This window comes from Vespa crabro, chromosome 21 (assembly GCF_910589235.1).
Source record: "Vespa crabro chromosome 21, iyVesCrab1.2, whole genome shotgun sequence".
Taxonomy (NCBI): Eukaryota; Metazoa; Arthropoda; class Insecta; order Hymenoptera; family Vespidae; genus Vespa; species Vespa crabro.
Genome location: NC_060975.1, coordinates 457,456 through 484,570, shown reverse-complemented (window position 1 = coordinate 484,570; position 27,115 = coordinate 457,456). Strand labels below are relative to the sequence as shown.

The 27,115-nt window shown below is 33.6% G+C and overlaps 6 protein-coding genes and 1 long non-coding RNA gene across 26 annotated transcripts in view; 4 read left to right on the top strand and 3 right to left on the bottom strand.

Moving 5' to 3' along the window:
• LOC124431346 (serine/threonine-protein kinase 32A) overlaps window positions 1–1,548 on the top strand; it is a 41,822-nt gene extending 40,274 nt beyond the window's left edge. For 8 of the 9 annotated variants that reach the window (XM_046979165.1, XM_046979164.1, XM_046979160.1 and 5 more), the window contains one exon: window positions 159–1,548. In XM_046979165.1, coding sequence (XP_046835121.1) covers window positions 159–363 — 205 coding nt within the window. In that variant the 3' untranslated portion in view covers window positions 364–1,548. The remainder of the gene's footprint in view (window positions 1–158) is intronic. The other variant, XM_046979162.1, reaches the window with a different exon arrangement.
• A 663-nt stretch (window positions 1,549–2,211) lies between these two features.
• Window positions 2,212–4,770, bottom strand: LOC124431348 (methenyltetrahydrofolate synthase domain-containing protein). Its single transcript, XM_046979168.1, has 5 exons — window positions 4,364–4,770; window positions 3,833–4,218; window positions 3,400–3,746; window positions 3,080–3,326; window positions 2,212–3,012 (listed from the first exon to the last, which is right to left on the bottom strand). The coding sequence occupies exons 1-5, from the start codon at window positions 4,380–4,382 to the stop codon at window positions 2,644–2,646; spliced, it is 1,368 nt and encodes a 455-aa protein (XP_046835124.1). The 5' UTR covers window positions 4,383–4,770; the 3' UTR covers window positions 2,212–2,643.
• A 50-nt stretch (window positions 4,771–4,820) lies between these two features.
• LOC124431349 (isocitrate dehydrogenase [NAD] subunit beta, mitochondrial) lies at window positions 4,821–7,305 on the top strand. Its single transcript, XM_046979169.1, has 6 exons — window positions 4,821–5,106; window positions 5,537–5,596; window positions 5,657–5,866; window positions 5,959–6,350; window positions 6,435–6,624; window positions 6,697–7,305. Exons 1-6 carry the CDS (start codon window positions 5,065–5,067, stop codon window positions 6,925–6,927), a joined length of 1,125 nt encoding a protein of 374 aa, XP_046835125.1. The 5' UTR covers window positions 4,821–5,064; the 3' UTR covers window positions 6,928–7,305.
• Window positions 7,306–7,619: 314 nt separating this feature from the next.
• Window positions 7,620–9,642, top strand: LOC124431352 (vesicle transport protein SEC20). 4 transcript variants are annotated; one of them, XM_046979179.1, is made up of 4 exons: window positions 7,620–7,810; window positions 7,927–8,341; window positions 8,426–8,617; window positions 9,527–9,642. In XM_046979179.1, exons 1-3 carry the CDS (start codon window positions 7,733–7,735, stop codon window positions 8,611–8,613), a joined length of 681 nt encoding a protein of 226 aa, XP_046835135.1. In that variant the 5' UTR covers window positions 7,620–7,732; the 3' UTR covers window positions 8,614–8,617; window positions 9,527–9,642. The 4 variants fall into 4 exon arrangements, with proteins under 4 accessions (XP_046835135.1, XP_046835134.1, XP_046835133.1 ...); XM_046979178.1 differs by lacking the exon at window positions 9,527–9,642 and adding an exon at window positions 9,107–9,232; XM_046979177.1 differs by lacking the exon at window positions 9,527–9,642 and adding an exon at window positions 8,774–9,083.
• Window positions 8,558–12,475, bottom strand: LOC124431351 (neurocalcin-delta B-like). The gene is made up of 4 exons (XM_046979175.1): window positions 9,826–12,475; window positions 9,391–9,721; window positions 9,097–9,295; window positions 8,558–8,953 (listed from the first exon to the last, which is right to left on the bottom strand). Exons 1-4 carry the CDS (start codon window positions 9,935–9,937, stop codon window positions 8,903–8,905), a joined length of 693 nt encoding a protein of 230 aa, XP_046835131.1. The 5' UTR covers window positions 9,938–12,475; the 3' UTR covers window positions 8,558–8,902.
• Window positions 12,476–13,084: 609 nt separating this feature from the next.
• On the bottom strand, window positions 13,085–20,551 carry LOC124431342 (phosphoinositide 3-kinase regulatory subunit 4). Of its 5 annotated transcripts, none has more exons than XM_046979128.1 (17): window positions 20,416–20,551; window positions 19,291–19,488; window positions 18,984–19,164; window positions 18,760–18,903; window positions 18,334–18,679; window positions 17,517–18,235; window positions 17,142–17,450; window positions 16,665–17,048; window positions 16,253–16,576; window positions 15,854–16,183; window positions 15,623–15,776; window positions 15,410–15,547; window positions 15,116–15,308; window positions 14,845–15,010; window positions 14,489–14,759; window positions 14,085–14,415; window positions 13,085–13,986 (listed from the first exon to the last, which is right to left on the bottom strand). In XM_046979128.1, the coding sequence occupies exons 2-17, from the start codon at window positions 19,380–19,382 to the stop codon at window positions 13,758–13,760; spliced, it is 4,311 nt and encodes a 1,436-aa protein (XP_046835084.1). In that variant the 5' UTR covers window positions 19,383–19,488; window positions 20,416–20,551; the 3' UTR covers window positions 13,085–13,757. The 5 variants fall into 5 exon arrangements, with proteins under 5 accessions (XP_046835084.1, XP_046835086.1, XP_046835085.1 ...); XM_046979130.1 differs by having other exon boundaries at window positions 15,410–15,523; XM_046979129.1 differs by having other exon boundaries at window positions 19,291–19,474; window positions 20,416–20,531.
• On the top strand, window positions 19,119–27,108 carry LOC124431354. 5 transcript variants are annotated; one of them, XR_006943975.1, is made up of 6 exons: window positions 19,119–19,245; window positions 20,443–20,580; window positions 22,124–22,254; window positions 22,991–23,336; window positions 23,414–23,616; window positions 25,818–27,057. It is a non-coding gene; the product is annotated as an uncharacterized LOC124431354 (long non-coding RNA). The 5 variants fall into 5 exon arrangements; XR_006943976.1 differs by lacking the exon at window positions 19,119–19,245 and adding an exon at window positions 19,793–20,281 and having other exon boundaries at window positions 20,443–22,017; window positions 25,818–27,108; XR_006943973.1 differs by lacking the exon at window positions 19,119–19,245 and adding an exon at window positions 19,793–20,281 and having other exon boundaries at window positions 22,335–23,336; window positions 25,818–27,064.
• The last annotated feature ends 7 nt before the right edge of the window (window positions 27,109–27,115 follow it).

Genomic DNA, 27,115 nt, shown 5'->3' with positions numbered 1-27,115 from the left:
AATCTTCATCATTATCTATTCGTTTTTCTTTTTAATCTTCTCTTTTAAGGATTTCAAAGCTCCTATTGAAATTATGCAATTCGTTGAACGAGAAAGATACAATTTGTGATGCCGAATACGATTAGAGATTATCCGAATTTTTGATTTTTTGTTTTCAGCAGAAAAGAAGAACAGCAACAGCAAGAGCAACAGCAACGACAACAGCAACAACAACAGAAAGCACAGAAAAGTGGGAACAGATTGAACGTCTCAAACGTGAAAGCTCGAATCAGTGCTTCTCCTAGACTTAATCGAAGGGCGAGCACTGCGACGTCCTCCGACATCGATTACATCGATGCCAGCCCTGAACCATCTACATCTTAATTAATTCAATCATTTTTTACAGGAATCTTATAAAACAACAGTGTCTATAAGATATAAATCGTGATTGATCGGTCGATCACATAACAATTACCATTATCGACCAATATAATATTCCATAGCTTTGCGTAAAGATGATCGTGCAAAAAACGCTGTAATATTAATTTAAAGTAGATACTGATTAGGTTTGCATTTTGAATAGTAGATCTTTTAGAGAAAATAAATAATAAGGATCATTAGTAGAAATACGGCGAAAGATTATGAAAGATGTTTATAGAATCGATCCGCGCGTTATATACGCCAAGTGGAAAAGATTTCTTTGAGAATTTATTTAACGAAACGATTGAATCTCGTGCAAATACACTTTGCCGATTCATCGTTTCCTTTCCAAAAAGTTCCTTATTACTTATAGTTTAACGTTACTCCGTCGCGTTGTTAGAAAATTTCTCGAGTACATTGTTAGAAATAACAAACAAAATCATTTTCACTAAAGGATATCACGTTTGTAAAAGGTAAATGCGATCCGTGATATGAGAGATATGGCAGACAGGATTCGTAAAGCTTTCGGAACGGAAGAAAAATCTCCGCTCTCTTCTATAATTGGAATTGATGGATCGAATGCAGACCACGTTTTGTCCGAGAATCGTCAAGTAATCGATAAGAATGGCGCCTAGTCGACTAAACGAAACAACACATTGAATCTTTTCTCGATTTTCTTCTCCCACTTGCGTTCACAAAACGCTCCGTTTTATAAACGTACAAATTATAAAAATCCTTTTACAATAATCAACGTACTTTTTGAATGATAATACTTTTTATTCTTTTCAAATTTTTTAAACATACTTGTTATTTTTCTTTCTCTCCGAGTATTTATACATTTATCAAGCTTATTTCTAGTCAAAATTGCAAAATACATATGTATGTAAAGTATGTATAAAATAGATTGATGTCGTTAATAATTACGTCGAATTATTCATCATTGTATATAAATGCATACGTATAAAATAGGGGAAAAAAAAATATAATGTGTTATAACAATAAAAAAGTGACAAATGAAGAAAAGAAGAAAAGAAGAAAAGAAAAAAAAAGAAAAAAAGATATTTTCTTTATACGTAGAATTTGTATACATTGTGACAATTATAAAAACATAGTATGTTAATATATTAATAAAAGTAAATATCATCGTGATGCATTACAACTATATCTTAAAGACAACAAATAATAATTATTAATATCACAAAATATTGCCATAATAGACCTGCTTGCTCATTAACAAACACGCAAAATCAAGTTTACATCTTTTTTGTATATCGCGTAAAAAATGGAAGCCCACCGTACGTGTCTAAAAGCGATTTTGCTATATCATGGAAGCATATTTCTCTAAGATTAGATTTCAAAAATGTTACACCTTTCGTGTGAAAATATTCGTTCAGAAAAATCAAGTATTTCCTTTCTTCTTATATAAGTGACAAAAATGCAGCATCTTATTTCCGCATGTACCAGTTAATGTATAAACTAATGCAGCAGCTATTGTGTCGCCATTCGATAAATGTCACAACTTATTATCGCAGATACGAGTCCTATCTAATATTAATTGCCTTGGCTCTCCCAACAACTCAGAAAAATAATTTAAATCTATTCTCTATCTTTAAGTATTCTTTACGTGATCACAGTAAATTTATATATAGAAAATAAAGATTAAGAAACTTTACATTAGATCGTTCAGATGTGTAATTCAAATAAGAACCAAATGGATTAACTTAATAACAAAATAATACATAGCTTTTACTTGCATAAATAATATGCATAATAAATAATAGATTAAAAAAAGTTTAGTTGCAAATCCAACGATAAATCATTAAGTATTTATATTTCACATAAAGCTGATTCAGACCTATAATAATCTTTAACTCGAAATTTACCATTAAATTCAATCGAATTATCAAATAATATCTAATAATATATTTTGAAGTCATCACAGTATAATAATCGTACGAGGGATCTTTAACATCTTCCTATTATCACCTTTCGTTAATTAAAGATATTAGAAAAATATTCTTTCGTAGAACAATATAACAAATTTAAATCTAAATTCTGATTTAGTTATTATTGCATATAACTGAGTTTTATTATTGCGATAGAAAGCAAAATATTCTTTCTTTCTTTTATAAACTTATATAACGTCTTTCAAATGATTTCTCCTTTATATACGGCAGTCGTCCTCGTCGAAATAAATTTACTTATAAAATATTTGTTAATAAAGTAAACATTTCCAAGTCTTATTTATACAGCCGAGACATCTGTTACTTCAATTCTTGAAATTGGCTTCGCAGGTTCCACGATTATATTTGTCGAATCGCCGATACGAAGCTGCTGTAAATTTGCTACTATGGAATCTACCTGAACTGGTAGATCCGCCGACATATTTTTACCTTTGAGTTTGTTAAAATGAAGATAACAAATACCACGATAACCTTGCCAGACTATTTCATTTGGTTTAACTCCACGTTCTAATAAAGCATTTTTTAAATCGCGTACCCGTACACTGTACGAGATATTCGATAATTTTAACGAAAAGTCAATATTTGATTTCAGTCTTGAGTTAGCATATTTTCTGCGTTCATTACTTTTTTCGAGTATTACTTTTTTTCCCTTAAAAAATATTACAATAAAAAGATTGGTATTAATTAATTTAACGACGAAAGAATAATAATTTTACCTCTTTGTCTTTAAAAGAAGGATCAATATTTTCTTCTTTTTTTATCTTTCTAGAATATCTCTTTTTTGGAAATGATCCTTTTATCCCCTTACTATCTTTTTCCTCAGGAGAAGAATCTTCTTTCTTAAACGGAAATTGATTCGAATTGGATCGTTTTTTATGCCTCAAACGTTTAGTGTGATTTTTGTAATATTGTTCTGTTTCCGTATCGGAATCTATTTCCTTTAGAATTACTATCTTTCCTTCTCTGAATAGAAAATAAATCTTATGAGTATAATCATGAAAATTGATTAGAAAAAGTTTCCTACATTAGGACATACTTCTCATCCATTTCTTTGAACTGTCTTAGCACTGGCATAGTTGCAAGTTTTCTTTGGCTAAGCATTTCCCATATAATGCCAGAATATTTTTTCACTTTTTCTTGGACTATTATTGTTTGAGTTGGTGTAATTATTATATCCACAGGCACATCGTGCTCTTTGAACAACTGGGATGGAAGATCATCTACTATTTGACAGTCATGTACAGTTGTAATAATCTTAGTATTTTGTGTTATTGCACCCATTCGCACCATCATTGCAAATTCCAAATCTGCAAAACCCTCTCCTTTACCAAGCCTGTACCCTTCTCGACTGACACACACAGAACCTAATACAACTAAATCTACCTATATGTGTATATATGTATATATATATATATATATGTATATATATATAAATTTTTCTCTTTTCTTTAAGAAAAACAATTACATACCTTTACATTTGAATCAACTCCAATAGGTTTACCAACTTGTTTCAAGCCATATATCGTTGAAAGAGTTTTCAATTCTGCATTGGTTGCACCAGCTATAGACGTAACGCGAAGAAACAGACCAGAACGTAATCTTGGAATAGGGACAAGTATCTCTTTATTAGCTACCAGAGCTAAATATCTTACTGGCTTTTGTGGTTTGTCTGGACTGATTTCTATAGTTTTTGCTTTCTTAAATTCTTCCAACTCCGTTAAACGCTGAGCTGCCTTTGTAGCACCTTTAAAGTTTGGAATGCGATTATGAATATCAAGTGGAAAGCTTACTAATCCATTTTTTTTCATATAATCCCACATTTTGAATCTGAAACTACATTTGGTCACCTCTTCGGCTGAAAACAAATATCACTTATTATATAATAATTATTTGGCAAATTAATTGCGAATCAATAGAAAAAATTTAATATCAACATCAAATAAACAGAGCATACAGAAAAATGAACAACGAAAAATGTAATATTGTGTGAATGAACTTACGCAGTCTTTCGTCCGCCATAATAAAAAATTATACTACACGATTCTTGAATAACAATTATTAAATTAAACGATCTATAAAAGAGAGCTCATAAATTTTTTCTTACTAAAAACTAGCACGATTTGCCTGTTGCTTTATCCCTTCCACTATTCTACTGCCATTACAACGTTATCATGTTGAGAAACATAGCAAGTCAAAATTCACTAGAAATGTTAAGTTAAAAAACAAATATTTTGATAGAGAAGGGAAATTTATTACAATCTACAAATAAAAACAAAAAAATGTACGATGTTGAAACATAAATTACATTTGTTTTCATGCACTTTCATCATTTACGCATTAATCAAAATATAATTTTGAATACTCGCGGGTATTGCCGAAAGATACAACGATTACCGAAAGTAGCCGATGTTTGGCAATCGAATATCTAAGTACGTATAACAAAGTGGAGGGACCATTTCTTTTTGAAAATATATCGTCCGAATAGAATTAAATTAAATGCTATTCTAATCTCTCATTATTTCATATAGTTATAAATTTGTACGCGTTTGCGAGTAAATTTACTATCAAGAATTTTATTTTCTACTCAATCTTGAATATTTCAAAATTATACTTTTATTTTAATTAATCGAAGGTCGTAATATACGTTCCTGGTTGTACGTGAAGAATAAGAGCGACAGTAGTACCTTCTTTCATCGTAAAAATGGCTTTACTAGCGAGAAACATTTGCAAGGTACTTTCTCAGGTAATGGAATATATATATTTTTTTTTTAAATAAAAGAAAACCTTTCTTTCTTACAATAACTTCTAGTCTAAGTTCTTCTCAACTTTCTTATAAAATTAACAATTATTCTCTCTCCCAATGAATTCGATAACGTAGAAAATTTGTAACAGGGGTATTACATCAACAACGATGTGTTCTTCATTATTAGAATATTTTCGATATTACAAGTAATCGTTACTCAGACTGAATGTATTTTTGTACAGTTAATAAATTTCATTGAGTTCAGTTTGACAAATTAGATTATTTCGGACATATTCGAATAATCATACGTTTTACGTTTACATCATTATTGTGTCCTACTGATATTGGCAAATACTTTTAAAAGATTATTTTGAAAAAAATATAATTTAAATATGTATTTGGATTATTTGTATTTTTATTGTACCAACAGACTGCCCAAAAGGGAGCTATTAGGCCCTTACATGTAGGAGCAATCCTTCAGCAAGAAAATGTAAGTTTTCTGATAAATTGTTCATTTATTCTTGTATCTCCATCACGCTTCTCCTTTTAGATAGTCGAACAAGAAGGAAAAGTAAAATGTACTTTAATTCCGGGAGATGGTGTAGGACCGGAATTGGTATTATCTGTCCAAAATGTTTTCAAAGCAGCCAATGTTCCGATTGAATTTGAACCTTATTTTTTATCCGAAGTAAATCCAACATTGAGTGCACCACTTGAACAAGTTTCAAACAGTATTGCCAGGAACAAAGTTTGCTTAAAGGTATAAATATTCGTAGACATTGTCGTTTTATTGCGTTCTTTTAAATACTGTGATATCTATTTTCTTTTTTTTTTCTTTTGCCTCTTCCATAGGGTATTTTAGCCACACCAGATCATTCGCATACAGGAGAACTACAAACTTTGAATATGAAATTACGCAGAAGTTTAGATTTATATTCAAATGTAGTACATGTAAAATCACTGCCAGGTGTCAAGTCTCGTCATCAAAATGTAGATTGTGTTATCATCAGAGAACAAACGGAAGGTGAATACTCTGCCCTGGAGCACGAATCTGTCAAAGGAGTTGTAGAGTGTTTAAAGATAGTGACAGCAACGAAAAGTCAAAGAATTGCCAAATTTGCATTTGATTATGCAGTTAAAAATAATCGTAAAAAGGTAACTTGTGTTCATAAAGCAAATATAATGAAATTAGGTGATGGCCTTTTCCTTAAATCATGTCAAGAAATAGCCAAATTATATCCTAGGTGAGGATGAACATATAATACATTTTATTGCATGCTATTTCTAGGAAACTACATTTTCAACGGATTATATTTCTTTATTTGTAGAATTACATTTGAAACTATGATCGTGGATAATTGCACTATGCAAATGGTATCCAATCCTAATCAATTTGATGTTATGGTGATGCCTAATTTATATGGCAATATCATAGATAATTTAGCATCTGGATTAGTCGGCGGTGCTGGTGTAGTCCCTGGTGCAACGTACAGTGCAGAGTGTGTAGTTTTTGAACCGGTAAGATTATATTTATAATAATAATAAATATATGTATATATATATATGTTATCGTCTAATATGTATATACAGGGTGCAAGACATACGTATTCCGAAGCTGTTGGTAGGAATGTTGCTAACCCAACAGCCATGATTTTATGTGCTGTCAAGTTGCTACATCATGTTAACTTGAAACGTTATTCCGAACAAATTCGAGATGCATTAAATAAAGTTTTAAATGATGGAAAAGTTCTTACGAAGGATTTAGGTGGCCAAAGTTCAACAACAGAATTTACAACTGCAATAATAAATTATCTTCATTAATAATACTCAAAGTAACTGATTTGAACTAAATTTAACAAGGATTATGTAATATAAAATCTGTCATGAAAGCCGTACACATCTACTATAGACATTTGTAGTATCTATAGACTATCGTAGAGTTTATTTTACATATTATATTACACATTTATTTATTAAAAAATACATGTTATGTAATTGGTCAAACCAGTAACGAAGTTTAACAAGTGTACGGGAGATTTAGCTTGAAAAGCTTATATTTGTCTGAAAGGCCGTATGTAATTTTAGTAAAGCCTATGTATTGTCAAATGTGATTATAAGTATAATTGAAAAACTATCTGATTGCATATTATAGAGTTATATATACAAATTGTATAATAAATTACACTACCTCACGCAGTATTTGTATCGTTAATATTTTTAAAAGAATAGAAATCAGTAGTTATGGATTAATACAATTTCTAATTTCTTATCACGTTCATGTATGATCGGTAATATTTGAAGTGAATTTATTTAGTTAAGTTCTTTCATCATCCCTAATTACATAATGGTATATGCCAAAGATTTGAACTTTTGCAAAAGGTTTATTTTCTTTGAAGAAAATCATGTGTCGATGTAATGTTTTCTTATTAATGACGTCATGCATAAATTATTGCTTTCGTAGTACATATTTTGTCCATAAATGTCGCTGTAGTCGCACGCGCTTCGAGCGCCATTTTGTATGTCTCAGTAGGTAAGAGTAGACTTTTTTCCTCTGTCGGTATTCCTAATAGGTATTTACAAGTAACCAACGTACGGACTTGTATACGTATGCAGTATAATCAAAACTATGGATATTAATAATAATACGGAATTAATACGACAAGAGATAATAAAAAATCACCTACAATTCACTGCTTTAATACAAGTAAACACTAAAATTTTTTGTCGTCAAATTCGTTCAAACGCATAACCTCACTTTGTAATTGTTACACTTATATGTTTAACTAAATTATTACACTTATATGAAAATCTAATTCATAGGACATACAACAATGTACTGGCCCTTTAGAATTACTCAATGAACTTAATGCAGAAGGAAGGGAAAAGATCACAGCATTAAGATCCAGTATAGATAAATTGACTTCTCTAGCTGAAACCGAAATAAATGAAAATGAAAGAACGGAATTGTTAGCTGAAGTTGAAACATACAAAAAACAGTTAACTGCATCTCTTGGGACATTTCGTAAAGCCAATGTCATTAGTGCATGTATCATAGATAAATTGGCAAGAGAGGATTTACTTTCAATATCCGAAGAACAACAAAATGCTCTTCGTAAAAGACGGGATAAGCAGGGTTTAGCAAGCGCATCTAATCAAGTGACAGACAAACTATTAAGTATTTCGAGACATTTAGCTGAAACTACTCAGAAAAGTGGGGACACATTAGACACACTGTGTATGAACACAATTAAAAATTTGCTTATTCATTTTATTTAATATCTCTCATATAGAACAAGCTAATTTATACTTTTTGTTTTAGTAACATCATCCGACAAAGTGTCTAGTACTAAAAATGAATTAGAACATCAACAGCAGGTCATAGTACAATCGGGAAAGTTGTTAGGGAAATATGGTAGAAGGGAGGTTACAGACAAAGTGCTACTTGTTTTAGCATTTGCTTTTTTCCTTGCTTGTGTCTTTTATATTTTACAAAAGCGACTATTTTGAAGAGGTACAAATGGCTTCTACATTAGTTATACCAATGTATAAGACAATTCCAAATCTATTCCTTACTTTATTTATAATATAATGATCGTACGGTCTATGAAGTACGGCCAAGTGATTACTCGTTAGACCGAAATTTTATGATTATTTTTATTTATTATAGGATCAAATTACATATTTATAAAATAATTGATTAAAAAAGGGTCAGTCAGATATATAATATTTGTACTGAATTTATAAAGAATATTAGAGCATATATTTTAGGTACTATGGACATTGTTTTCAGTCTATGTTACCACCAAAAATTATTAAATTCTGTCAGTTGATTTTGAATAAGAGTATCCTGTAAGAAAAAGATAATGACTTTTTTTCTTAAAGAATATTACATTGAAATGTCTTTCTATCGTTTCTTGTCAGTTAAAGATTTTGCAATAAAAACTAATAATATTATTTATTATGTAATTAAATTCTAATAATTGCTCGTACATTTTTGCAGCTGGCTATGAATTCCTCTATGGATATCATTCCGTCCTTATCAGTATCCATCTTTTCAAAAAGTCTGTCCACGTGCCTGTTTACCATACTCCAAACAGTTTGATCATTGTTTACCATTTCATAAATCGCAAAGATAGCGGTGATCATCTCGTGTTTCGAGATCCAACCGTCGCCATTCAAATCATAAAATCTAAAAGCAAGTAAGTTGACGAAGTTGAAGATATTCCAGACGCGTCTCATTTTACGATCCTTTTCGATATCACGGTGAACACAATGTATTCTTACTGAAATATCCATCTAAGCTTTTCATCGGTAGTTCCTTTTACGATCGTCGCTATTCCTAGAAGCAAATCTCCAAAGGTGACAATGCCGTCCTTATCTTTATCAAAATTATTGAATACCATTTGTGCATATTTTGCAGAATCACCCAGTGGAAAGAGTTTTGCATAGGCTGGCTTGATATCGTTGGTAGTAACGGTTCCTCTTGGACAATACTGTTTGAAAGCACGATATAGTCTTTGTATCTCTTCCTTTGAAAATCCTGTACCGTGGATCAAAGAAGACAATCGTTCTGGAAGGACGTACGTTTGCTGCTTTTCTTCGTCCTGAAAATTCTCTGCGAATACATATATGCGATAAGAAGAGATGGGGATAGAAATTCGAAAGGAACTTCATGTCATATTAATTATCTTAATAATTAATGCGTCTTATAATATATACCGGTTATTCTTTGAATGCTCTTTTTAACTTTTTTAAGGCTACGTTGCATTTTCCATGACAAGCTAGGTCGACGCGGAACTTCCGTTCTATCTTGATCACAATTATACGACATAATCGTATTTATGAATGATTACCCTCAGTTAATGGGCATCATTTCGTTTCAGAGAAGCCAGGCGCAAAATTACAAAGAGAAACAAATAAATCAATATGAGAATCGTTAATGGCTGATTTGCAGATCCGATATAACAAAAGTTTTTATCGTCACATTGAAACATGTGTTTGACAATTAGCATAAAAAATCGATTGATCGGTTCTCTTCCGATCGCGCTTATTTTGTTTCAAAGTTGCCTTTGGCGGTACTCCAAGAGAGAGAGAGAGAGAGAGAGAGAGACGGTGACGTCGCATTAAAAGAATCGGTGATTCGTTAAAGTAAGCCGCCCGCCACAGACGAAAGCGCAGAAACCGTCTCAATCGCGAACTGAACGGAACTGACGCACGTGGCATCGATGACCCTTGCTGTTGACTATGAGAAGCGGTTTCGAGGAAACCAGTCGCTAAAATATTTAGACGATTCCTCGTGACCGTGCTTCTCTGCTAGATTTTGCCTGGCTCTTTGAGCAGGCACATTGCCACGAAACGTATTAAAGAACGTTTGAAATCTTAAGAGCCTTTAAACGATTTCCTTGTTTTATTTTCAAGTTTTCTAATATCGTATTTAGAAGCACGTAAATAATTCCAGTAATTTTCCGTTCATTTCGTTTTTATTTCTTTTCGTACTTGTTGACAGTATATAGATGTTGTTTTATCAAAAGAACGTAGCGACCACTTGATATTCACTCGTGCAAAGCTATATCCTTCGGAATACAAATAATTTGCACATGCACGATGGAGAGATTTCTTTGTTACATTTAATTCATATATTCTCGAGAACGTTCCTTTCGACGACGAAATATATCTTGAAATAATAAAAGGAAAAAAAAATTGATAAATTTGTTATTCCGTCCTAATAGTTTTTTCTTTTCATTCTAGAAAGATGACCGTGAAAGTTATTGTTATCAATGGTCGAGATTCGTCATTGCTAACCCTGTCATATCTAATAGAGGTTTCTTTTTTTTTTTTTTTTTTCATCCTAGGAAGATGACCATGACCAATTATTCTTATCAACGGTCGAGGTTCACCATTGCTAACTCTGTCACAATCAATAATGATCCATACGATAAATAGACATATTTTCAAGATATGTACTCGTTACCGAATTATAGAAAATCGGATTGCGGTGAACTGCTTCGGATAAAACGTAAGAGTAGACTTTCTCTGCCAAATGCTATTAATAGTTTAGTACCCTGGAAACCAGCTATTACGGTAATAGGAAATGATAGTGCTAGTTTAGCGGGATTAGCTTACTTTAAACTGTCTGGATACTTTATGATGCGGACCGTTCCTATTTAAGGTCTTCAAATTCACAAGAAACTTTTATTGCTCGCGAAGAGTTTTTAAGCGAGTAATATAAAATGATTTCGCATGTACACGCACATGTAAAAAAACGAACAAAAAATATGAAAAAAAAAATGTAAATCGATCGATTTGCTTAGCTCGTCGATCGTTCAACCATAACACGCGAACACATACGTAATCTTTATGGATCGTCCTTGACACGATATTTCAATGTAAAAGAGCTATCAATTTTATTGGTGCGTGTGAAAGATAGGAACCACGAATGGGAATTATATGTTTTCGTAAAGACATATGAATGAAATTATATGGGTCACACTGTCTTATCATAATAACTGGAGTATTACCGAGTGCTAAAGAAAGCCATATTGCAGGTGTGTTACGAAATGTAACGCACTTGCATATGGAATGTTAGCTTGTTATTTCAAATTATAGAGTTGGAATGTCTTTCCCGATCGTTTGCCAGATTAAAGGAAACGATATGAGTAATTGCGTAAATTAAATCGGCACCGTTCGCATTATCTTTAAACGATATTTATACGCACGTGGAATACATAAAAGTATTGTTACTACGTCGGATGAATGAAAATCAATCGAACAATGGTCGGGAAGGGACTTCCCCCAAGTTCAATGCTTCAACCAAGTATCCAGTTTTATTCGTCACTTTATTTTCTCCTATAGAACGTCGAGTGAAATCATCTAACAAAAATAATCTTCCTTCTTGCAGGAAATTTTTTTCTATTAGGAATTGTATTAGAAATATAAAAGGCAAAGTATCCTCAAGCACGGATCTGTTGTCAACGAACGAGCGTATTCGCATGTTTAATCGTTACGATTTTTCTGAGCGGTGGTAGGGCATGCTTGGTATATAAAAGAACAGTAAGCATCCAGCATCTCTTCATTGTGAGAGTGCATTTCTTACCGTGGAAGTTCTAAACTTTTAAATACAGACTCTCATCTAGGATAAATACCACTTGTTTAAGGATTATTACACGAAAAATTATAGTGCATAATAACAGATATTAAAGAAAAGTTCATCGATATCAGTTTTATCTTATAAGTAACACACAAAAAAGAAAGAAAAAAGAAAAAAGAAAAAAGAAAAAAAAAAGAAAAGAAATAGGAAAGAAAGGAGATAGTGTCGCTGATTATATATTGCTCAGAAAGTGTGAAATTTGAAAGTCACAAAGGAGAGCGTCAAGTACGTGATGTAATATGCCGCGTTTTGACATGCGTTGTTTATTCGTAGCGTATCTACTTTCCCGGCTAGAGGATAATCATTCTCCTCGATTTAATTTATTTTCTTAAGCGATAATAACGTAGCGTATATATTCTAGGTCAATAGTATCTTGAAGAGAAGAGTGGTGCATAAATTGGAGCAGTAATATATTTAGAGGGAAAAAAAAAAAGAAAAAAGAAAAAAAAATAGCATTCCTTTCGCGCCAATCCAAATCCAGCGAAGATGAAAACGTTCTTTCTCCTCTCATTATTGATTGGCAATGTTTTTTGCGCGCCATGGTTGGATATACTTTTAGGACAACAACCTTATTCTAATCAGAGATCTGATTATTATCTAAATCAAGGTTATCGACAACGTCAAGGAAAAGCCGGTAAGGAACGTTGGAGAGAAATTTGCAGAACGATAAATCCCGATCCTTATGCATATCCAAGACGCTCATCTTTCCCTGTTCAACCAGTTTGTCCATGGTAATATCTTATGTTCCATGATCACATATTTCAAATTCGTCGTATTGACGTGTTCGTGCCAAATATTAGAGATTAAGGTACACGATTGTTATTAAAAATGTTAGTTTTAAAAATATGAATTTATTACAATAAAATTCTAAATTCTATTTAAAAGTATATCAGTCGATATATAGTTCTTCTATATAAGCATTTACATTAGAGTCACGGATCATCTATCTGTGAACTATGCAGAAAATAGGCAAGCATACAAATGAGAAAAGCTTTGTACATCTTTCACCGATTTCCTTATTCCAATGAGAATCCAGTTCTCAAGCCGTACGTAGCTATAAATCGTATAATTTAATCATCTTGAAATATCCTTCCTCTATTATCGAGTATGTACTATGTAACGTACAAAAATAAATTATTTACAGTAAATATTAAATATTATCTTAAAATATGGTAAGTTTTCATGTCTCTTTCATTACGAAATGCGTCTCGAATTTCTACGCTTTAACGATTCTTATTGGTGATTAATATTACCGTGGCTATCAACAGCTAATACAAAGTGTTTATATATATATATATATATATATATATATATATATATATATGCACGCACACAATTTAGAATCACAGAAATATTACCATAGGAGTCTCGTGTATATAAAATGTCGATGTTCCATTATTTGTAAATTTACAAATCTGTTTTGCAATAAGAATCTTGCACAGAGGGAACGATATTTTACAAAAGCTTGAACAGATGAATAGCGAAGGACGATAAAAGAAAACAATCATTTCCAAACTTGTATTAATCCGTCGGTACTGCCAGTGAGTATACACGTATTGGACATAGCTACGGCAGATATAGTGTCGTGATGACCAGATGGTGGAGTTTCTGGTCCTTGTCCACCTTCCTCTGGATTTCTACCTCTGGCATTACTACCTCCTCCTGACGAAGGCATAGAACAACCACCAGCTAATACTTCTTGAACCACATTTGTACCGTCTATCAAGCGTTGCCTGTGAACAATTGCATCGACAAAGACCATGACCAACCGAGTCGTAAAGCGATCTATTTCGGGAATATGTTCTTAGTAAATACATAACTAAATACTAACTCATATGCGTATGAATTTGGAGGAACAACGTCATTGGCTGCGGGTAATGCAACGTGAGAATCATTGGGTGTGTTCAAGTCCCAAAAACGTAATCGCATATCAGTTCCACCAGCTAATAAAAAGCCCGAACGGTCGATGCATCCCGAATACATCGAACAAACGCTGTGACCACCTTGACTATGACTGAGCGGTGGCGCGCTCGACGCCCAAAGTACCATTTGTCTGAAATCCGTTTCTAAATTCCACATGGAAATTTCATTGTTCCCTTGTACAGCTGATATTATCCACGAATGTTCAGTAGGATGTGTTATAACCTTCCTAACTCTTGCCCCTAATTAATGTACAATAGAATAAATAGATTCAATTACGAATCATTTATAATACTATAATAAATTGACGTTTACCCGTTGGATGTTTGATATTGGTAATTGGTAATTGGAATCTTAAATCCCAACAAGTATGGACACCTGAGCTTGTACCAAGAGTTAACCATTGTTGATAACTATTAACACAAAATGAAGTTATTATTCCATACTTCAAATCATTTTCCAATCGCCACGTCGTTCCGGGACATCGCAAGTCCCATCCTACTAAGGATCCATATAGCGAAGCATATACAAGAACTGATTGCGATCCAGAATCTAAATATTGTATATCAACTGCACATCCTTCGTCCTAAAAAATAAGGATCGTTTTACTCGATTAATAATCATCGAAGTTTATTAATAATCTTTAGTAAATAGGAAGAAGAATATGTCACTTGAATGTCCAATTGTCGAGTGTAAAGAACACTCATTTTACTGGAATTTGGTTCTATCCTCAATATAAATACTGTTCCAGATTGGCTAGCAGAACTTGCTATCGATTGTCCCTGTTCACAGACAGCTAAACCAACAAGGGGCCCACCTCTATGCATGTACGTTTGCCTATTACAGGAAGCGTATACATTTATAATAATGTGCGTGTGGGTGTGTACATTATTGAACAATAGATATTTGAAAAAATTCTCAAATGTAACAAAATCCAAATACCTAGAACGATTGACAATGCTTCGACCTTCCATTCTGCTAGCATCCCATATTTTAATGCATCCATCCGCCGAAGAACTGGCAAAGAGACTACTGTCTGGGATAGACACTAATCTATTAACTGCAGCTCTATGTTCATGGAGATGAGCAACGGGAACACCTCGTGGTCTCCACCCACTTGGTAGTAATCTAGAGCCTTTCATCACCATTGGGGCATCAATTAAATAAATGATAGGTGAACAGTATTGCTTCTGAGATGATACATATATATATATATATATAATCACTTTTATTTACCAGTTTGCCATGCGATATTATCAGCCCAATGTTGTGCCCTTAAAGCAGCCGCATGCTGCTCTTGTTTTCTATATGTCAATTGTCTTACTTCTAATCTGCAAGGTGCACATCGATCTGCAAAACCATAAAGTGTTGCATCTGTTGCAATGCCAAAATTTTAGGAAACTCTTCATGCATTAGAAACAAGTAAGTTTATCTTATGAAGTATCATACATTGTATGTAAGAACGTTCGTGTAGAGAATGGTCGTTTATACTATTCATGTCAGACAGACTATGTTGTGGTGACAAATGTATATCACCTCCATGCATACTTTGATTAGGACTTCCACTATTTCCAGTCATATCCGCCAATTTTAATACCGTATGCTAAATTATTCGAAACAAGTACTTTTTTTTAAGGTACACTTGCCAAAGAAAATTTATACTAAATGTTATTATAATACCTGGGTATTCTCTTGAGCAGCAAACATCGTGCGCCATTCTTGATTCATCGAGGCATAAGTACCGGTAGTGTCGGACGTTCTTCTATCCAATCGTTTATAAGATGGAAGACCTAAATCACCTTTTGTATCTGGATACAGTATGACAATGTGATGTCTTATTTTATCCTTCATAGTATTCAACTCTAATTTACCATCTAGTGGTTTAACCGTGCTCTGTTTGGTATCAACCGAATTACGATATTTATTTATTTTCATTAAATGCGGCTTCATTATGAGCAATTGATCCTCAACCGTTTCCGTCATGGATTCGGAATTCAAACGTCTGAAAAGCTAAGAGCTTCGTTCAGTTCTCTATAATTACATTGCAAATTCACTTAATTTGCCGAACGTTATACTTACTTTGCTTAACGAAATTGACATATCGTTATATCGCGGAACAATCCCTGTAGATGCCTCGACCCTTGCGGATTGTCTTTGTTCAAGGACTTGAAATAATTTCTCTATGTCATTGCATTTTATTACCTCATCATAAATTATACGTAAAATAGGGGCCACAAGAGCTTCTAATAATAGAACTTCCTTCTCAATCTGAATAAGTGGATGTTTTAAATATGGTTGTATCATCGTTTGAACTTTACATTGTACGTCGACTACATTGAGTGTTCTTGCTGACGCCGATATAAATCCTACAGTTGCATGCCTGATCCACAAGTTTGGATGCACCTGTTAGAATATTAATTTTCGGTTGTCTTATTATCAAAGTGACAATTAAGCCAAAAATTTTATAAATTATATTAAGAAAGGTGCATACCAAGAAAATCATAGTTTCGGATAGAAGTTGATACAGAGCAGATTTATGTAATAAGCCCAACTCTGTAAGAGTCGTCATTGCATTAATAGCTTTTGTCGTAACAAATTCTTCAGGATCAGCTAAACCTTGTTGAAGAAGAGGCATAAGTATTGGACTACTATGCCAGCCAACATAAGCTGCTACGCCGACTATGCATTCGAAAAACGATCCCCTAAGCTCTTTATCTTCTTTGTCATTTAAGAAAGTGATAACGTGACTCAGTAAAATGTCGTTTGCTTTTTGTTTTCCAAAAAATACACACAACTTGTTTATACCATTTTCCATTAAAGTTTGCTTAACCAAATTTTGCGGATCTGTTAAAAGCATAGACACAGATTGTTGCACCTAAACATAAAGTATTACGGTGCAGTATACGGAATCAGAAATAATACAGTTATATTCTTGTAAAATATTATATCCAATCATAGTTCTCTTTACCATTTCGTGCAACGTTTGCAGCTCACTATCGTAACTAGGCTTTGGTCCTTCTTTGTTTCCGAGATTAGATAAGTGAGAATTCTCAAGGTATCGTAACGCAATATGAGCGAGATGAGCGATATTTTCCGCATAAGCTGCCCTAACAATAACTGCCTCATCTTGAGTTATATGCGATAACCCTGGTAGAATATATTCGGGAAATATATTCACGTCAGAGGGTGGGATCGACTTAACAAGATGTAAACATTTCGTTAATGTATGAATAGCGGATACTCTTACGCGTGGTGCTGGATCATGAACTAAATGAAACTATAAAAATACATTTTGTAAAATTTTATCAGGCGTTCTATAACATGATAAATAATATTCACTCACAATATATGGCAAAATCCTGTCAAGAATCGTTTCGTCCGACGTATTTTCTGCCAATTCAAGCATAATTTCTAAACTTTGTAATTTAGATTGAGAATGATGTAGACCCCTTATACAGGAGGTTACAAGTTGCGTTACGATAACAAGACCTTCTAAAATCTCAGCAGGAGTAATACTTTTTTTATCCACCTCCGTACTATTTTTCTCCACTTGAGATTGTTTAGCATGAGAATTCTGTTCAGTCGCAATATCACAGCCAGTATCAGGTATTGATGAGGTTTTCTGATCTACTTGATTTAATTCACTCTTATCAAAACTTTGATCACTGTCAGTTTCAATTACTGTATTTTCTTCGCTTTGACCAGAATCTTCTTTTGTGGATTCTGGATTACTCGCGCATTGGCCGTTCTTTTGATTCATCTTTATCCTCTCAGTTTCTTCTGCTTTAAATATGCTTATAATATTTCCAATATCTTTTTTCAATCTATTTATTTTCTCATCCGGTGAAAGAATGGGCGCTGCTGAGAAAATAAGCATGTAAGACTGTAGAAAAGAATAAAAATATTCAGGAAAGACCGTTCCACGAGCTTGTGCTAAATAAATCTCGGCACATTTTCGATTTGTAGGGTTCCTTTCTAGCATAGAACCAAGTAGTTCTCTTATACCAACATCTTCTATAGAATCCAGATGTTTGGCAACCGAATATTCATTATTCCTATATGCTTGAGATAACACAAAGGAATAAAACAATTCAATTTATAAAATTCCATTACATTCTTATTATATATTAAATCTAGACTATTAAAATTATTAAACATACCTAAAAGTTGGGAAAAGTCAAATGGTGGATGTCCTTCATTGTATAATTCTGTTAAAGCACAACCTGCGGAGAAGATATCCATCATTGGATTCAAATCACCAGTTTTGACTTCTTGTTCCGGTAATAATATGGTATTGCTCAATTCAGAGGAAAGCGTTTTTACAAATCTTTCGGGTGCTATATAGCACGTTCTTCTTCTTGACGTGTCAAAAAAAAAAGAGAAATCAGCAGGATTATCCTCTGGCAGATAGGTTGGTTTAAAACTTGCAAAATCTGTTAGCAGTACCCAGTTCCAGCTGGTTATCATTATATTTTCTAGTTTTATGTCTCCATGACAAACTCCAAACTATTAAAATAAAACAAAACAAAGGAAAACAAAAAATGGTATAACTTTACTTTACAAACTATCAACCATTATAGATTTACCTTATGAGCTTGATGAAGCGCATAGAGAACTTGAAAGGTAATCCACTTTTTTTCAATGCTTGTTAAAAATGGCCTAGTGCTAATTCTATCATACAAAGAATATTTTACATATTCTCTCATTATTGAGCCAGCCTTTTCTGTCAACTAATAAATGCATATAGTCTTCTTAATATAATTTTTACAGATGAGTATATAATTATTCTTTAACATTTAATAAGACTTACAATTGTTCTTTGAAAGGGTAAACAATTAACTGCAGAAGCAAGCTTTGATCTAATCTCTTCTACTTTCTCCTTATAAGCTGACAGTGGTAATGATGGATCGTGTATTGCAAAAACTTTAACTACTATCAATCCCTCTTCGCTTCGTGCTCGTGCTACTTTGAAAAATCTAGTGCTTCCTAGGCTACATAACAACAATAGTTTTTCTATGTGTAGATCAACAATGTATATCAATTGTCATGTACACTTTTTGACAGGTTTACAGGTAACAGATGATATTAATAAAATCGAATAAGGTTAGGCTACTTACTTAACATCGAATAGTAAATCATTGTGATCTGTTAAATAATGTTCTACTGGAAATATTTGGCTGGGGGCAATGCCCACTAGTTGATTTCCCATTTTGCAAGAATATTGTTGAGGAATAACGACTTATTGACCTCCGGCATCCATATTGTGCCTAACTTCACTTTTCGAAGAAACCAGGCAAGTTGCTGCGAAATAATTCCTAGCAGTACATATAGCTGATATTAATAGGAAATTAGATGTTTGTTCATAACCAAGATCATTTTATAATTCGTTTATAAGTATTAAAGTATAATAGAAATTGTAAAACTAACAAACGAAATTATTTGCGTAATTTCATATTTATTCGAACTAGTTACAAATTTTTTAATAATTTGCCTATCTTGTTTTCTCATAACGTATGCCTATCGTTTGCGCGGGAAAGATGTCGAACGGTTCTTCTTGATTGAATTATTTTCTACAAAATGTTCATTTTCTTTTAATCTAATGTATTTGGTACGTATTCCCACATATACTTTTAAATATATAAAACTACGATAATACCTTTATCGATGTAAAATAACATATTTATCTGTCGTTAGATAAAATCAAATCTGATGACGCCATTAGAACAATTCAATCGGCACAATCATTGAAATATCTAATCGTACATTCATAGTTTATAATATTTAATACGTTTTCATGTTAAATGGTCAAGAAATAAAAAGAAAGAATTATGAGGATCGTTCGAAAGAATTAAGATTAGACGATCGTTCAATTACGAACGACAACGTAATGCGTTCTTTACGTAACGAAAAAAAAAACGAATCATTGCAATTTTAGAGGGAATCGTAGATTTTTATAACGGAAATAAATCGTTGTGGATTATCTTCTAAATGATATAGCGCGCGAGGTCGAGGTTCAACTTGTGTAAATTAAACGTCGAAAGAATCAAATGCTCGATAATGAATTTGATTTGCGCATTTCTTCTTTTCTATCTCGGTGAATCAAATTTGGTAAGAAATTTTTCGTACATATTACATTTACTTCCCATTTACGCGCCAACGAAAGCAATAACTTATTCTTTAATTCTAAATAAGAAGATCAACGAATGACTTTGTTATCATATGTACATTTTGAATGTACTTACCAATTTCTTTTATTAATCTTCTTTCAGGACGAGTAGATTACGAAGATATTAAAATGGAGGTTAAGTTTTACGTTTCGAAATTTCGTCTTTGGCTTCGAAGATAAGTGTCGAGCTCAAAAATTTCCAGTAAACACGTACCAAGTGTCCTCGGGATTTCCTACGTATGTATGTATATACCTATATCTATAGATAAACTAGATAAGAAAAATATCGTCACGCGTTATTTTCAAAGATGATCGTCGAAAATAAAATTGGGCTCATTTATAATTCGAATGGAACAATTATCATTTTTCTTTTCTTTTTTTTCTTTCTTTCTTTTTTCTTTTTTTTTTTTTTCTTCTTCTTTTTCTTTCTTTAGATAACATTATGCATTGGAAAACAGGCCTTTTTTTCACAAAGAAATTCTATTATTAGAAATTTCATATATACATTGAACATACATCTAATCAACTACTTGTTGATTATTCGAACGTATAATTTCTTCTGTCTTTTTCGATTCTTTTTCGAGCGTTACAAATATCTTTTGCAGTCGTTATGACTTTTCTTATTAGAATTAAGAAAGAGTTAAAAAGAGTGAGAGAGAGAGAGGCTCGATTATTCGCGACGTTCGAAAAGACATTTACGAGCTTGTACGTCTTCTGTGCAGCAAATACATTTAAGTAGTTTAAGTAAATCTACTACACGTGCAATACAATACACACACACACACACACACACATATATATATATATATATATGCACATACATTAAGCACGTAATCGTCTAGTGTGTCTCTCTACAAAACCGAAGATGCGAGCGTTATGAAACACGCACTTGCCGGAAGAATTCTTTCTCTCTCTCTCTCTCTCTCTCTCTTTCTTTCTATATCTTTGCCAATGTATTCGTGGTGACGATAATTACATTTGGTTTCTTCTCGACACTTAACAATTTATTAGCCTATAGTTCTTATCTCAACTTGATCGCAAGACGGCATAAAAAAAGAGAAAGTATTACTTTTCATACTTTTCATAAAGCCCATCGAACGTTTTTAACAATTTTTAATATCTATAAAAGTTAGATTTTGACGATTTAATGACACCCTTCGTTCGACCAATCACTTTGCTCGATCGTTCCGGGCGCGATTTTTGAAATTTAATTTTTCTTTCTCCTTGTTCGATATTCGCGTTACTAACACATTACATGTTGCACGTTCTTACGCATTATTACACGTAGGAAAGATCGCGTTTCTCTCGAACAAGATGGGTGGAGTTCGAACTCGCTTGCTTATCGCGATAATTAAATGGAGTTATTTATGATGGTATATCGCGAATTACGAACGCAATGCCGAGCTTATGTTCTCCTCTATATGCGCTATCAAACGTAATATCTCGAAAGTATAATGACTTTTGTTTGTCGTCTGGTGCCGTTAGTCTGGTCCATCTCTTTTCAACGAGGAATCTTTTGCAATAAACCTTTTCCACATTTCCGATAAGCAAATACGTGCGAAAGATATACTTGGAAAGGAAATATTTCATAGAGTTTCATTGAGCGAACAAAAAGCAATGAAATACGACGATGGGTGTTACGTTTCCTTCGATGATTTCGACATTCCCCTTTCATTCAGTATGGTCTCGCTGCTATTGTTTCGATCGTACATTGTCGAGATGTCTTTCTCTCTCGACGTTTTATCTTCTCCTCCTTCTTCTTCTTTTTTTCTTTCTTCTTTTAGTTTACGCATAGACGATCACACGAGTTCGACAATTTCTACGAAGTGACGTAAGGGGAGGACAATGCGTATGTTGTGCCTTTCTAACCACATCGGAGAAGATGCATTTAAATGTCTATAGCTACGTTAAGCAAGTGAGTATACGTATTTGCAAAATGGATAATTGCTTATATAAAAAGAAAAAGAAAAAGAAATAAAGAACCTATACACGTAGTTAAGAAATAAGGGACAGGTATTGAAGTTCAACGTGTCACAAATACGGAAGGGAGAAGAAATAGGAATAATTAAAATCGACGAGGCAAAATGCAGGAAGCGTGTAAGCGAGAGAGAGAGAAAGAAAACAACGGAACGTGTGAGACTTCCCCATCGACTTTTGCAGTCTTTACTAATGGGAAATATCATTTTGGATTCGTTCCAACGAATGAATGACCTCAGAATATGGTCCACATCCTTTAATTCGTTTCCCCATGAAGAGAAATTGGTCATCGATCGTAATGGATTTATTTCGAGTTTTCGATGAGAAAGATTACTTACTCGTTAACTTCTCGATGACATTCGATAGCTTCCAATGTTCCTCAGGACGTGAGAAAATAGATAAAATATCGTCGTTGTATCGGACGGCGTCCACAAAGAGAGCAACTCCATGACAGTGTCTCTTTTTACCATACTGTCGATGGATAGCTCTCTTCATAGTTCGCGCCTCGTTTTCATTTTCTCAAACACTTTGATTCTTTGCTGATGATTGTGAAGCGCTACAAAAAAATACTTAATCATTTTATCGAGTTGTAGAATATAATGATGTGACATAAGAACGATAAAAATCTTCGTCCTTGAGTTCTTTCGAAATAATAATTTTCTTAATGGTTTTAGTTCGAGGAGTATCAAAGGATTAGCCTCCAGGGTGCCGTGAACGCAACGCATGCGAACGCATGCTAGGAGAAACATCGAATAGCACGGAAAGCGTGCCTCAAACTCGCTTCTCGAGCTCGTTATCGGGGAGGTGCGAGCTACTTCTCCCTCTTTAGCGTTGCCACCTGATTGCATGGCAAACATGAGCTACTCGCGTTAGCTCGTGCCATCGGTTGTTAACACTTTCTTTAGACCGATACTATAGGATCCTGCTCGACTTTGTCTACTTAAGATGCGATTATGTCTCATCTTTTCTTTTCTTTTTTTTTTCTTTTTCTTTTTCTTCCAAAATTTCGATGCACCTACAGTGAGTAAAATTAATTATGAAATATATAAATTTTTTATCGAGGAGTACTTGTAATTAATTGATTTTTTAACTTTCAGAATTAATTTCTACAGAATATAGATGCCGCGTACGTACGCACACAGCGAAAGATCTTTTAGGATGAAATGATAAAATATTCTCGGCATCGAAATGATCTTAATTACATGAGAAGTCTTTACTCGCAAAGTCTACCGCAATTATCGCACATCGACTAATGCCCGAACAAACTACGGAGAGATATAAAAAAGTTGCGACTCTTAAGGTGTTTGCTCAGATGACATTTTCACCTCTTACGAGCAACTGCTTAAACAGGGTAAAACGCGTTGCTCCGAGGCTACTGCACTCCGTTTCGTTTTTCTTTTTTTTTTTTTTTTTTTTTTTCTTTTTTTGCTATTCTCTCGTACGTCTTCTACTCTCTTGTAGATGATTTAGATTATTAGATCGAGGTAACGATACTTTTTTCTTTTTTGTTTAATACAATATTCAGACAAGTACGTTCGTTTTAATCAAATGTTTGTTCAAGCTACGAACTGTCTCTCTTTTCCGAAAGCCGTATTTATCTTGTCGAGATATATTTGAAAGTTTCCGGAATGTCTTTCTTGATTCGACGCTTCAAGTTTTATCTATGAAGGTAATGCTAGGGAAACACTGAAATGATAAGAATTTATGAGAATATTATTATGAGTTGATAGATGACTCCGAAAGAGTATCATAGATTATTATTTTAAACGATTTTGCATTTATTTCTGAATTCCAGCGAGCTTAAAGTTTGAACTATTCCAAAAGAAAAACATTTCGTAAAATAAAAAAAGAAAAAGAATTCTGTTTTTATACAATGCAAGATTATATGTGTGTGTGTGTGTGTGTGCTTTTAATTGTTAGTAATAACTTCTTTCTGCTATACATAAAGTCCAACGACAGAAATCTCATCGTATCGTATCATCTTCGAGAGGAGTCGCGATTGTCCATTATCAGTCGACGATGCGATAACGCGATAACGAACCAACTCACCTTACTATCGCCGAAAATCATTGCCAACGTAATATCTTTTACACTTCAAATGAAAGTCGCTTTATTTTCGAGTTATCGCGGTTTTTACTTTTCTGTATATATTTTCCTTTTATCGATGAAAAATCAATGGCAAAAAGAGTCGTTTAAATAACTCATTATGATTAGCGGGAATAACGAAAAAAATTGAGAAAAATATAGCTCGCTTGTGCGCGTCTCTCTTCCTCTCTCTCCCTCTCTCTCTCTCTCTCTCTCTCTCTCTCTCTCTCTCTCTTTCAATGATTCTTTTGACGTGGCATTGTTACGACTCTCTAAATTTCGTCATCGAGCAACGAGTAACGAAGGTAGTCTTGTAACGTTGCCAAAGTAAAAAATGCATAATCTTTCGTCTAACACGTGGCAATCGTTTCAGTGTTGTAACCGAGTGTATCTCTTAAAAGTATAATTTACATAAGAACGCGAGGGTGCTGCCATAATTCGGTATTATATTCCATCGAGACATCGATGTATGTTAAACAGCTGTTCGATCGGTTTTCTTGCCAACACAGAAATATTATAGAATATTACGTACGAAATGACTCGAGTAGTCGTTCAGCGATTTGCAGCAGTTAACAATGACCAAGAACATAAACACAGCTCGATTTTACTCATTCTTAAAACAGCTCGTATCCGGTGACCCCGTCAAGAAAGTATAGATTTTTAATATCGTTTCTTTACCAAGACCGAGCAAAGTTCAAAATCTTTTATCTCGAATGAAAATCTCTTTTACTTTTTTCTCCGTTGATGAATGAATAAAAGAAGGCGAAAGTTTTCAAGATAAAATCGAACGCGATGTTTCGAACGAAGATCAATAAAAATTGTAAGATCTCGTTTTCGAAGGTGGTACCGATGGTGTTATGTAATCGGAGTAATAGAAGGTCGAACCGTGCAGTAGTCCTCGTCGTCGTTGTCGTCGTACGAAAGAGTGCGGTAGCGATCGTAATCCCTCGAAATTTACACATGAAAAGGCAATGCCGTGATGCGACGAATTCCAGCTGCGTCGTCCACGAGGTCACGAGTGCTTTTAACGCGGCTCGCACGACCCACCTTCTCCTTTCCTCGATCTTCTTCTTTGCGAGCTTCCGAGACTCAACTTCTCCTTTCTTCCTCCCTTTAGCTTACCTGTTATTTGGACCACCCTTGATCACTGATAAAACTCGCCTTTCGCTTTATCTTTCTTTCTCTCTCTCTCTTTCTCTCTCTCTCTTTCTTTCTCTCTCTCTCTCTCTCTCTCTCTCTCTCTCTCTCTCTCTCTCTCTCTCTCTCTTCCCTTCCTCGACTGTGGTCGAATCGCAAGATCTATCGTAAGAGATCGCAAGATCGATCATAAGATCTAAAATATTCCTTTTCCAATCTCGTAAATCTTGTTTCCCGATAACGTAGAAAGAAAGTCTAATTTAAATCTGATTTCCGTAGGTTTACTTGAGAAAAATGAATTTGCACAAACGAACGTCTGACGAAGGTAGAAGAACGAGTGACGTGGATGGCTCTCCGTGTCCGCTCATATACTCTACCTGCGCCGATCTGACGTCACGGGTTTCGTTTCTTATCAGTAGTCAGGAGCGCCAACACCTGTATAGCCAAGCACCTGTTCGTCGAAACCTTCGATGATCGCGCGACCGCGCCTGTTCTGCAGATCGTCCACCCTACTTTTCTAATTCATCATTATCTTGATGATGGATCTTTGGATCTACAGCAACGACAAGTTTTAAAGTTTTCTTAAATGAATGCAAAACGAAGGGTTGCTTTTCAAATGACATGAGAGAAACATGGAACATGTTCGTTCTTTTACAACAGTATCACGCGTGGTTTTATACGATGCGTAATGTCTTATCTCGTGTCCTAGTTACATCACTGCTACCCTGACTATACATACTATATATACGCTAATGATACCTATAAGGTAGATCGAGATCGAGTAAAGGATCGCATAATGATTTAATGTCAATTCTCATTGAATATGTTAAAAGGATAGATTTTTTTATTTATTTCAATATTGAATGATATGAATTGTGCGAAAGAAAGTATATGCGTGCGAGAAAGATGGATCGAACGTCTACAAAAATTATATACACAGTTAACTTAGCATAACGAAAAACAATTCAAAGTTATTAATGTTAAAGAATATAGAAATGTATTAAAATTATTTTATATAAAATAATAAATTTCTTTTGTAAGGTCATACTATTGAAATTTTCTTTAAAATTTCATTGTAATAATGGATAAGTTTGCGTTATTAATAATGCGTAATAAATATATGAATCAGCTGTCAGAAAAAATATTGTACATTTTTTGTGACTTTGTTGATAGTTGTTTTAAAAAGAAGAGAATATAATATCTACGAGCCTATATGGAAATAAAAAGTCTGGGCTCTTCCAAGAATTATGTAGGTCAGTATCCATCGTATGTATGCGTGTAGGTGCCTATATGTAAGAAAAATCATGCGTGAGACAAATACATGTGCAAGTTTTTACGAACGTTTACTGTCGGTGAGCTCGGCATTCGTGTTACATGTATGTGTAATAGTACCTGTGTGCAAGCAAGCCCGACAGTTCTTTCCTTTTTTTTTTTTTTTTTTTATTTCCTATCTTGGTATTTAAAGTAGATATACGTATATTTTTCTAGGAAATTATATAGGTCAGTGTGCCAATTTATATATAGGTTAGTAGTTCTCAATACATTTAAAGCTATTTTTCGTTTCCCGTATATATATG